General features: G+C 56.0%; 1 protein-coding gene and 1 long non-coding RNA gene across 3 annotated transcripts; one reads left to right on the top strand and one right to left on the bottom strand.

The window, feature by feature from the left end:
- The first annotated feature begins 831 nt into the window (after positions 1-831).
- Positions 832-8,509, top strand: EN2 (engrailed homeobox 2). Of its 2 annotated transcripts, XM_077789297.1 has the most exons (3): positions 832-878; positions 5,651-6,375; positions 8,175-8,509. In XM_077789297.1, exons 2-3 carry the CDS (start codon positions 5,835-5,837, stop codon positions 8,489-8,491), a joined length of 858 nt encoding a protein of 285 aa, XP_077645423.1. In that variant the 5' UTR covers positions 832-878; positions 5,651-5,834; the 3' UTR covers positions 8,492-8,509. The 2 variants fall into 2 exon arrangements, with proteins under 2 accessions (XP_077645423.1, XP_021382244.2); XM_021526569.2 differs by lacking the exon at positions 832-878 and having other exon boundaries at positions 5,282-6,375.
- LOC144245898 (uncharacterized) lies at positions 3,007-4,922 on the bottom strand. Its single transcript, XR_013339466.1, has 3 exons — positions 4,913-4,922; positions 3,385-3,837; positions 3,007-3,282 (listed from the first exon to the last, which is right to left on the bottom strand). It is a non-coding gene; the product is annotated as an uncharacterized LOC144245898 (long non-coding RNA).
- Positions 8,510-11,272: the final 2,763 nt, after the last annotated feature.

Here is an 11,272-nt window from a genome sequence, read left to right as displayed (position 1 = left end):
CCTGTGAGTAAATGCCGAGGTGTAAATCCAAGGGAATTTAGGGGAATTATCTGCCCATGTGGAAAGTGCAGGAGCAGCTCCAGCATCTCGCCCCAGCCCCTGCTAATGCTGGGGTCGGTGTAGAGTTGCTGAACTTTACCGTCACAACAGCTCCTGTTGGGTCTGCACGGATTAACTCCTCCGAGTCACGGGAGAAGCGGGGAAACGTTCCTCAGTCGCGACATCCGCGATTGTGCACACTTGTGTAGGCGCTGGTACCTAGCGGGTGTGTGTAAAACGGGCGGACGCATCATCTTGTTAAGATTAAATAAAAATGGTTTCATGGAAATAATTTTGTACTTCTTTGAAGCTTTTCTGCCTCCACAGCTACAGATGGGGAAGAGAACGCCGATCCCGGCCGTCGCCCCGCGGATCCGCTCCGGGAGAGGCGCCGGATGCTGTTGCAGCCAGGGACCGTGAGCCCTGCCCGGGACAGAACCACAGCCAGAGCCCGAGCATCCCCCGGCGGGGACCGACGGACCGGGTCGGGCTGCACCGGCCACGTCCCACCCAGCTGCTGGGGGCAGAAACTGGGGCCGTGTTTCTGCTTCTTTCAAAGGTGCTGTGGGTGTAACTCAAAGATACAGGCGGAAGGTTTAGCTCCCAGCTTTATTTTTTATTTTCTTTTATTTTTCTCCCCCTTTTTAAAACAAGGGCTCACCAACTATTTCTTTGCACAGGCCAAAAACTTTCCCGCAGCGACAGATAGTTTCACCCCCGGTTATGCTTCGGGCTGGTGTGTTTTTAAAGAACGGCTCGGCAAAACAAAGTCCAGGCACTCCGGGAAGGGAACCGACACCCAGTGTCACTCAGCATCCGACGGGGCCTCGCTGGCTCGGGTAAGCGGACCAGAGCTCCGCCGCAGAGGGCTGTGGGGGTCCAGCCACGCAGCAGCGAGCATTGCCTTCACCCTGGGAAACCGAAAGTGTTTTCTCTTTTCCTCCTTTCCCTTTCCTTTCCCTTTCCCTTCCCTTTCCCTTTCCCTTTCCTTTCCCTTTCCCTTTCCCTTTCCTTTCCTTTCCTTTCCTTTCCTTTCCTTTCCTTTCCTTTCCTTTCCTTTCCTTTCCTTTCCTTTCCTTTCCTTTCCTTTCCTTTCCTTTCCTTTCCTTTCCTTTCCTTTCCTTTCCTTTCCTTTCCTTTCCTTTCTTTCCTTTCCCTCCCATTCTCTTCTCCTCTTCTCTTCTCTTCTCTTCTCTTCTCTTCTCTTCTCTTCTCTTCTCTTCTCTTCTCTTCTCTTCTCTTCTCTTCTCTTCTCTTCTCTTCTCTTCTCTTCTCTTCTCCCTTCTTTCTCTCTCTGATCACCATAATATTGTGCTCTGGGCTGTTGTTTACCCTTACTTTCTACCTAACTTTGACAAAATTGGAGGTTTTTATTGTTGCTGTTTGACAGTTTTCGATTGGGCCCGGGAAGGCTGTCCCCAGTCCCAGCGGGCGGGCGGGAGGGGAGGGGGCTGCTCCTCGTGGGCAGGGGCAGGGCAAGAAGAGGGGCCGGGGGAGGCAGGGGAAGGACGGGGCAGAGAGAGGACAGGGCCAGGGGCAGGGCGAGCCAGGGACAGGGCCGGGCCAGGGGCAGGGCGAGCCGGGGGCCGGCACTCCCACCCCACCCGCGCACCCTCCCTCCCGTGGGAAGGGGAGGCGGTGGGGGGTGGCTGCTCCCCGTCACTCCTTGCTGCGAACGGCAGCCGTGACCGAGCGCTACTTTCCCGAGTCGAGGCTCTGACATTCACCCTCATCCGTTCCCTCTCGAGCATCCTCCATGCCCCGCACCGGTGCCCTCGTCCGTCCCGCGGGGAGCCCCGTCTCGGGCCGGGCCGGGGAGGCAGCAGCGGGCTCTGCCCTCGCCACGAGCAGCTCATGAAATTTTCATGATCTTGCACGAAAGTGGAAGCCAGGGTTTCCAGCCCGTCTCTTTGCCCCCGTTGATGGGAAAGTATTCCCGCTTGAAGTGGATGGATGGGCGATGCCCGTCCCACCGCAGGCTGCGGGGTGGGACCCCGGCGGCCGCGAAGCGCCCTTCATCCTGCCTGGCATGGGGGGAATTGGGAAAATCCGGAGGTTCCGTGGCTTTCATTCTTGTGTCGGCGGTGCAGTGAGAACCCGGCGGCACTGGGGAAATGCGGCCGTGCTGGCTGAGCTCTTCCGGCCCGCCGGCTCCAGGAAAGCCTGGATAGGGCTAGGCGGGGGTTGCTGCTGGTTTTCCCCTTCCAAAATTGGTGCGAGAACCCAGGGAAGGCCGGGCAGCGCCGGGCACACCGCCTGCGGCACGGCCAGGCTGGCAAAGGAGCAGCGACCTCTCCCCTCTCCTCCATCCTCCGCCAGCAGCTCCAACGCTCTGGCAAAGCTGCCTCAAAGGCTTCGCTTGGAAAAAAAAAGCGGTGCCGAGTGTGAACGGGAGGCACAAGGGGGTCACGGCGATGTGCCCAGGCTGTGCCCACGGGGTCGCTGCCAGACCTCCCCCGGCGGCACGGGAAGGGACTGGCTGGAAATGGGGGAATGAATCGCTGTAAACCCGGCGAAATTTGGTGCATGCCTGCGTTTTGCAAGCAATCCTTCCACGCTGGGAGAACGGGAGGTGCAGCACCTCCCTTAGCTTCCACTATTGCCCTGGGCATTTTGGCTTCCCAGCACCTCGGGGTTTGTTATTTTGTTTTGGTTTCCTTTCTCCCGAGTGTGGGGAAAAGCTGGAAGGAGGGTTTGCTCGGAGGAGCGGCACAAACAGCCCAGGAGCCTGCCCGCAGCCCGGCCCCGGCCGCGGAGCCTGCCCGCTGCCCGCCGGCGGGCGGGGGTCGGCCGCAGTCTGCCTCCCTCCTTCCCCGTGCCGAGCTCCCGGGCTGTCCTCCCTTTTCTAAAGTTCTCAGTGCCAAAAGCGCCGAGCAAAGGGCAGGGTTTGCTGCACCCTCACACTCACTTTTTTGAAGGAAGGAAACCAAATACAATTTTTAAAGAGTGACAGCATGGAATGAGCCTCGTTTAAACTACGCGGAGGGCGTAAGGAAAAGAAATATTGCTGGTGTGCGGAGAGGTGACATTTGCAGGCACTAGGTCTGCGAGGGGAGGCTGAAGCAAAGAAGGAAACGAAGCCAAACTCCCATTGTCAAGCCACCTCTCCCGGTGACCCACAGTGGTTCCCGAGGAAAAGCCCCCGCACGCTGCGATGCCGCTTGCGAGGCGACTGCAGACCGGCGAGCAATAGTGCTGCTGGGGAATGTTTCTACAGAGATTGAGCTCCCAGATAAAAATAACCTTGGGAAAAAAAAAAAAAAAAAAATAGACCGTTCAGATTTCTTCGGTTCGGTATCAGATCACTCCTTCACCCCTCGCCGCCCCCCCGCTGCCTCTGCATACCTGAGGTGCTGGATTATTGTCAGAGGACAGGCAGATGCAGTAATTGTTTTGTACAGCTTTGTTGATCTCCTACTTCGGAGTTTACCTCAGGAATTCTCCTCCCTGTCCTACGTACGGTAGAAATGTCCCCGCGAAGGAGCGGGATAACGAATGGGAAGGTTAACGCTGTACCGGCAGCGAGCGGGCAGGTAACGAGGGGTTCAAGGAGGTTTAAAGTTTTTATCGGTAACTTGGGTCCGCCCGGGAGCGAAATATTTGAAGTGCAGCACCTTGAACACGTTTAATTATGGGGTAGTAGTAGAGCGAGAGCTTCCAAGTAATTAGAAAATACTTCTTGGGAGACAGGCTAATCGCTTTTCATGGGGCTCTTGAAGAAATTAACCTCTGGGTGCTTGTTTGAGCAAAACAACTTTGGATCAGCCACTGCTGGTCTTCTCTGGTGAACCCAACCCGCTGCGAAATACAAAGAAAATAGGGAGATGAATTTAAAATTAAATACAAATGAAAGAATAAAGGAAAAGAAAACGGGAAAGAAAAAAGGATAAGAAAAAGGAAAGCAAAAAAACGGAAAGAAGGAGGAAAGAAAAAGGAAAATAAGAAGAGGAGAGGAAAAGCTCACTGTCCCTTTCCTTCAAGGTGGCGAGCGATGCGTGTCACCGCAGGGAAGCCACCTCCAAACAAAAACGTCACTTAGGGGAGAGCTGGCGGTCGGGGTGCGGCGGACACTGGGGCCGAGGCAGCACCTCCCGACCCCGCTCGGCCCTCGGCGGGGTCGCGCAGCTCCTCGGTGCGCGCCCCGTCGGGGCGGGGGCACCGGGCACCGTGCGGGGCCCGGACAGGATCTCGGGTCGGCCGCGGGGACAGGACGCGGCCCCGCCTTGTCGCTCCCCTCTCCTGCTCCCCGCGGAGGATCCGAGCCCCGCAACCTGTTCATCTCCCCTAACCCTTCCTCCATCCAGTCGCACCTTGCTCCCTAATTTTTTTCCGGGGTATTTCTCCCTAAAGACAAGCAAAGCAGCTGCGGCAGCTTTCCCGTCCTAAGGAGGCAAGGGCTTTTGCGGGGTCCGAAGGGTGACGGGCCGGCGTTTTGGGGGGGCAGCGCGGCACCGCGACGCGGTTTGGGGACAGGTCAGGGCAGATCAAAAGCTCCTGTCCGGCTGCGGGAAGGACGAGTCAATTACGGGCGAACCGCGCTGCGGGGAGGGGACGCAACCCCCGAGCAGCCCGCGGGCACCGGGCCGGGCCTGTTCCTCCCCCCCCCCGACCCCTTTGTATCGCCGCCGCTCGCTTAATATTATTTATGCGTTTCTGCAAGGAATTGTGGGATGCCGGCCCCCTCCCCGGTAAACACGGGGACGATGAAAGCCCCGGTAACTCATGGCCGCTGCGGGGTGGGGGGCACCGCGGGCGGGGGCGGCGGTGCGCGCCCCGCGGCGAGGCACCCGCGGCCGCCCCCGCGCATCCCGCGGCGGCCGGGCCGGGCCGGGCCGGGCCCGTCCGGGGGAGGGGCGCGGGCGCTGTCACTTACCGGGGCGCCCCGCACCACGTGTGCGCTCGCCCGGGCTGCCATTGGCCCGAGGCACGTGTCGGAGCGCCCGGGCCCGCGACGTCAGCGGCGGGGGCCCCGTTAAAACCTAAAGGACAACAACCCGAGTGGAAGTGCCCGGGCGCGGCGGCGGCGGCCGCCGGGGCGTAGCGCGGCGCAGGGCGGGCGGCAGGGCAGGGCGGGACGCGCCCCCCAGCCGCGGCGGCCCCGCATGTGCGGGCGCGGGGCGGCGCGGGGCGGCGCGGGGCGAGGCGCTGCCGGCCGGAGCCCCGCGGGGCGCCCCTCACCGCCCTGCCCTCCGCGGGACACCGGCTGCTGAGAGCCCGCCTACACCCCGCCCCGACACCGGCGCTTCGTTTTTGCTCTTGCACCCCCCACCCCCCTCCTCCGCTCCACAATTATTATTATTTTTATTATCGCTAATTTTTCCTCCGCGGATGAGGCGCGGCGGCGGCGGCGGCGGCCGGGGCAGCAGGCGGCAGCGCGCCGCGGGACCGAGCGGCTGAGCGGCGGCGGGAGAGGCGGCGAGCGGCGGCGGGAGGACCGGAGCCCCTGTGTTTTTATTTTTTATCAAAGTTGGAAGTGGTGCAGGCTCGGCTGCTGGCTTGCGGGTCTCCCTGCATTTGTCTCTTAATATTTTTTTTTATTTACTCTTAATTTTTTAAATTTTTCCTTTTTTTTTTTTTTTTTCAAACTCTGGATTTTGAATGCCGGGCGAAGCCAGGAGAAACGAAAGCAAATAGACACCTGTGTGTGCGTGTATATATATATATATATATAAATATATATATTAAAAAATTAAAATAAAGAACAACCGACTGCAGCAGCAACAACAGACAGCGCTCGGCAGCGCCCGGTCGGCGGCGGGCGGGCAGCGGAGCCGTCGGCGGGGCGGCCGCGCAGCATGGAGGAGGGCGGCCGGAGCCCCCGGGAGGAGGCGGCCGAGCCGCAGGAGTCCGGCGGCGACGCGGAGCCCGGCGGCGGCGGGCGGCGGGGGCTGCTGCTCCCCCCCGGTGACCCCCCGCACCCCCACCCGCACCCGCACCGCATCACCAACTTCTTCATCGACAACATCCTGCGGCCCGAGTTCGGGCGGAGGAAGGAGGCAGGCGGCCCCGACGGAGAGCCCCGGCGGCCCGGCGCGGAGAGCCGCCGCAGCCCCGCCGCGGCGCCGGCCCCCGGGGCTCCGCTGCCCGGCGGCGGGGCGGGCTCGCCGGGCCGGGGGGAGGGCGGCCCCGCCGGGCTGGCCCTGCACGGCGCCGCCAAGAAGGGGGGGGACCCCGCGGCGCTGGAGGCGGCCCTGAAGGCGCGGGGGCTGAGCGGCGGCGACCTGTCGGTGAGCTCGGACTCGGATAGCTCCCAGGCCAGCTCCAACGCCGGGAACCAGCCCATGCTGTGGCCCGCCTGGGTGTACTGCACGCGGTACTCGGACCGGCCCTCCTCAGGTAAGCGCTGCCCCGCCGCAGCCCCGCTCCCCACGGCGCTGCCCGTTCTCTGGGCTCCCGGGCCGCCGCCGCCCGCCCGCGAGGCCGGGAAGCGGCGTGGCAAAACCTCCGCTCCCCTTTCCCTCTCCGTCTTCTTCTGGTTATTTTTTTTTCCTGTCTGGGTTTTGCTTTTTGGTTTTTTGTGGTTTTTTTTTTATTATTTTTGGGGGGTTTTGTTTTGTTGTTGTTTTGTGTTGGTTTTTTTTTGTTGTTGTTGTTGGTTTTTTTTTGGCGGATGGGCGAGTTGTTCAAAACGGCCTGAAACCGCTCGAAGATGCAGGGTCGGCTGGGGGTGCGCGGAGCCGCAGGGACGAGGAGGGAACGAGGGTCCCTCCCTCTGTCCCCGCCGCCGCGGCGGAGCTGAGGCCGCCTGGGCTCGGGGCATTTCCCACCAACTGACGAGTTTTATGAAAGAGGGAGGAAAAAACCAACTGTCTTCGGGCTCCCCGCTCATCCTCCCGGCGAGCTCTCCTTTTCCCTGCCGGGAAACCCCCCCTGCGCTGGGTTTTGGAAAGGGGAGGTGGCATTTCTACAGGCCTCGCCTTGTTTTGATTAGTCTTTTTGGCCAAAAGCAAGCCGCGATCGCTTATTTCTCTAAAAGAGGCCTCCGAGCTGCCGCCGTGTCTTTTCTTTCTTTTAATTTCCCCCCATATGCTGTAGGTCAGCTCTGTGGGGGCCGGGGACATTTCCAAGAGCCGGGAAACTTATTTAGCAGAGTCCGTCCCTTGGCAAGGGTTTTGGCAGAACGTTCTGAAACTATCTTTAAAAAATTTAAATTTTTTTTTTAAAAATTAAAAAATAACAAGCAGGGGGTAAAATGTCCTTTCGCTACCGCTGGGACAGGAGGGCTGGCTCCGGCAGATCGGTAAAACCCCGGTTAAAAACAAGTAGAAAACACTGGAGGAAGGCATGGAAAACATCAAGCAGGAAATCTTGTCCCGGGGAAAAGAAAAAAAAAAAAGGGTCTTTTTCTTACAAAAGCGGCGAGGTAGGATTTTCACCCGGGAGTCGGCTAGCTGAGGAAGGGATTGTAAAACGAGATGAAAATTAGTTCGTAATATCTGAAAACAAACTCTTACTCAGAGGTAATATTCCGAGCTGAATTGGAATTTACTCCATTGTTCTCCAGTGCTGTCCTTTGTTAATATTTAATTAACATACATCCTCACAATGGCTCGGCCCGGGCAGAAAAGGCTCCTTGTGCTGCCGAGAATAATATTCCCGAGAATAATCCCGGCGATTCGGATCGGGCCGTGCAGCGCCATATGGGCACTGCAGAGGAGAGGCGGAATGCTGCTGGCCGAGTAAACTGCAGGAGGATTGCCATTATAATTTTTACCGCGACTCACAAAAAAAAAAAAAAAAAAAAAAAAAAAAAAAAAAGTATAAAAGTATAGAGGTTTTCTTAACAAAAAATCTGTTCAGGGTATAAAATTTAGCTCCGTGCCTCTGCCCCCGGTGCAAGCTTTCCTCGCCGGGCATTCCCGGGACACAGAGGCTCGGTCACTGCGTTTCTGGCTGGGAGAAGAGGGCCGGGGGAGCGGAGGGGGGGCCAGCCGGGCAGCGAGCGGGGCGCGGGGGCTGCGGGGGGCTGCGGCTGCCGTTCCGCCGCCTCCCGAGCATCCTGGCAGCCGAGGCACCAAGCGGGGACCCTTCCCTCCGAGGGGGTGCTGCTGCCGGAGCGGGGTGCCCCCCAGGCGGGAGCTGTGCCCGCAGCAGAGCGTGGCGGGGTCGGTGCTTCTCCTCTCTCCCGGCCGTAGGTCCCCGCTCCCGCAAACCAAAGAAGAAGAACCCCAACAAGGAGGACAAGCGGCCTCGCACCGCCTTCACCGCCGAGCAGCTGCAGAGACTCAAGGCCGAGTTCCAGACGAACCGGTACCTGACGGAGCAGCGGCGGCAGAGCCTGGCCCAGGAGCTGGGGCTCAACGAGTCCCAGATCAAAATCTGGTTCCAGAACAAGCGAGCCAAGATCAAGAAGGCGACGGGCAGTAAGAACTCCCTGGCAGTGCACCTCATGGCCCAGGGGCTCTACAACCACTCCACCACGGCGAAAGACGGCAAGTCGGACAGTGAATAGCCAAGGGAAAGGGGGGGTGGGAGGGAAGCGAGGGAGGGAGGGGGGAGGCAGGGGTGGGGGGGCCGTTTGCAGTCAAAGTTTATACAATGCAATAATTTAATTAAAAAAAAAAATAAAAAGAAACATAAGGGCCAGTGTATAAAGATTATACCAGCATTAATAGTGAAAATATTGTGTATTAGATATAATTCTGCAATATTCTATGTATATATAATTTACAGGTAAGGTGGTGTAAAAATCCAAGATATCTGATTATAAAGTATTTTTTTTTTTTTTTGGTTAGTTTTGGTTTTTGGTTTTGGGGGTTTGGGCTTGTTGTTTAGTTTCGTTGTTCGTTGGTTTTTTTGATTTTTTTTTTTTTGGTTGTATGAAGTTTTAGATGCTATCTTTAAGATTTTTTTTAAAGCTTAAGTTAATTTTTTATAGACTTAAGCGCAGTTTTAATGGACATTGGACGCTGTTTTTTGAAATTCAAAAAAAAAAATTAAAAACAACTTTTGCTGAAGTCCAAAGATTTTTATTGCTGCATTTCACACGACTGTGAACCGAATAAATAGTTCTCCTATTTGTTCTATGAGTTTTAACTTTTTTTTCCACCCCACCCCTAACCTTTTCTTTTTTTTTTTTTTTTCCCTTTTTTTTTCTTTTTTTGAGTGGTTTTTGGTTGATTTTTTTTTTCTTGGGGGGGGGTATAGTGTTTTTGTATTTTTTTTTTTTTTTCGGAGTTGGGCTGTCTGGGGCTGATTTTGGGGATAGACGAGGAGAATTTAATTTTCAAAGAAAGAAAAGATATAAGTAACGTTAGGGAAACAAATCTCAAAGCACCGTCTCGAAACATGCCCGGGGTCCTTTCCTAAGCCTCTGCTCCTTCATCACCGCCAACGAGAGCCACGGGCGCCCGTGGATGCGGAATGCAGGCGTGGATGCTGGGCAGAGATGGGGTTAGCACCCCCCTTCCAACTTATTGGGATAACTTCGGGAACCCCATCTCCGAAAAGCGGGAGCCTCTCCGGGATGCTGCTCCCTCACGGCCCCGCTGTCCCTCCGCGGAGGACAACCGAGGGATGGGGACCCGGCTCCGCTCCGGCATCACCTCCCCGAAACATTTGGGAGCGTTTTAGCCCCCCTTTCCTCCCCCAAAAAAATCCCATTTTTTAGTTGTACCTTCCTCTCCGCAGCGCGGTCCCCGCTAGCGCGACGCTCCGTGGCAGCGTGCGGGTGGGTGCCGCAGCCCACACCCCCATTCCTCACGCAGACACCCCCCTAAAATCGGAGTTTTTGGGGGGTTCGAGGCGCTGTGCTGCGTTGAACCCCGTTTGTCCCGGAGGGGGATTTGTCCCGCGTGGGCCTGGGTGTGCGTGGGCGGCTGCTCAGGAACGGATTCTCCTGCGACGCTGTTTGGGGGGGGGGGGGGAACTTCTCGCTTTGCCTTAAAACCTCTTTATTTTGCAGCTCTAATAGGTACACACTGTACATAGTAGTATAAAATTTAAAAAAGGAAAAAAAAAGGGGGAAAAAAGGAAGGAAAGAATCCAGCTATAAAATAAAAACAGTAATTTTAAATTCTGTGAATAACCATCAGCTGCTTAGGGGCCAGGATTAAATGACATTGCCTTTTAGCAAGAAAGCAAAGGATTTTTTTTTCTTCTCTCCAGTTTATAAAACATGTGCATTTTACAATTGCAGTATCAAATATTTATAATCGGATGAAATATGAATGTTTCTATTTACAACTGTGTTCTCAACATTGTGAACATTCTCGCTGCATTTTGTGTGTTTCGATTCTCGAGGACTGCATTAAATAATAATAATTAAAAAAAAAAACAACAAAAGAACCCACTTTATTACGAAATCCAACCCGTGTCACTCAGACGTTATAATGGAGCTATTCGGGAATATATATCCCTAAATGTTCATACAGCCTTCAGACTGCACTTCTGAGCGTTGGAGCTGGTATTAGAAGTATGTCGTAGTTTTAATTCTTTACAGGGGTGTGTGGGGTGGGGGGTAAAATCTGTGGCGATTTATGAGAGAGGTGGTTTTGCAGCCAGGCGTTTCATCAGCCTTTTGACTTAATGAGGAAACTTTGGGGGATTCATTCCTAGGCTGAAGGAGAGGACGAACGCCAGCCGGCACCGAGCCCCTCTCGGGCACTCCTCCTCCCGCTCAAAAGGAGCTGAAAACGGAAAGGAAAATCTCTTTAATCTCGCGTACTGTCAACAGGTTTCACCTTTTCAAGACTTTAAATACCCGGTGGTGTGATGCTCTGACAGGCTGCGTTTGGAAAACCTCTGCTAGGAAAACACGTAACCCCGGAGCTCGGGAAGAGGGGATGGAATATTGCCGATGCCACGCCACGAAACCAGGCACCCTGTAAAATACTTGGCAGCCCCGGGAAATGACAGTACCACGATTTTAGGACAGGCTGGACAAAAATAAAACGATCACCCGCCTTGCTGCGACAAAGGGCACAAGAGCTCCGAAATAGCTTTCCGCAGGCAGGAGAGGGAGGAAGGGCAGAGCCTCACTCACCCTCAGGGTCGCTCCTGCTGCAGGGGACTCGCTCCCAGACAAAACCAAGGAGAATGGGGGGGACGAGGGGGAAGTGTATTTAAAATTTTATTTTGTACTTTATTTTTCTCAAGCTGCTACTTTGGGATATATTTCTGCAAGGGGAAAAATTCTCCAGGAGCGGAGCTGCCGCTGGGACAGTGCACCAAGGGCTTCACCTGCCCGGAGGACCTGGGGCAGGGCTGAGTGCGGGATGTTACCAGGATACTG

Source organism: Lonchura striata, chromosome 1 (genome assembly GCF_046129695.1).
Source record: "Lonchura striata isolate bLonStr1 chromosome 1, bLonStr1.mat, whole genome shotgun sequence".
Taxonomy (NCBI): domain Eukaryota; kingdom Metazoa; phylum Chordata; class Aves; order Passeriformes; family Estrildidae; genus Lonchura; species Lonchura striata.
This window is presented reverse-complemented; position numbering and strand designations above follow the sequence as displayed.

What these genes read in the sequence shown, in the direction of transcription:
- EN2 (XM_077789297.1), top strand. Translation starts at nt 5,835, where the DNA reads ATGGAGGAGGGCGGCCGGAGCCCCCGGGAGGAGGCGGCCGAGCCGCAG. An exon ending in CTCGGACCGGCCCTCCTCAG is followed by an intron (nt 6,376 to 8,174) that starts GTAAGCGCTGCC and finishes TCCCGGCCGTAG; the next exon opens with GTCCCCGCTCCCGCAAACCA.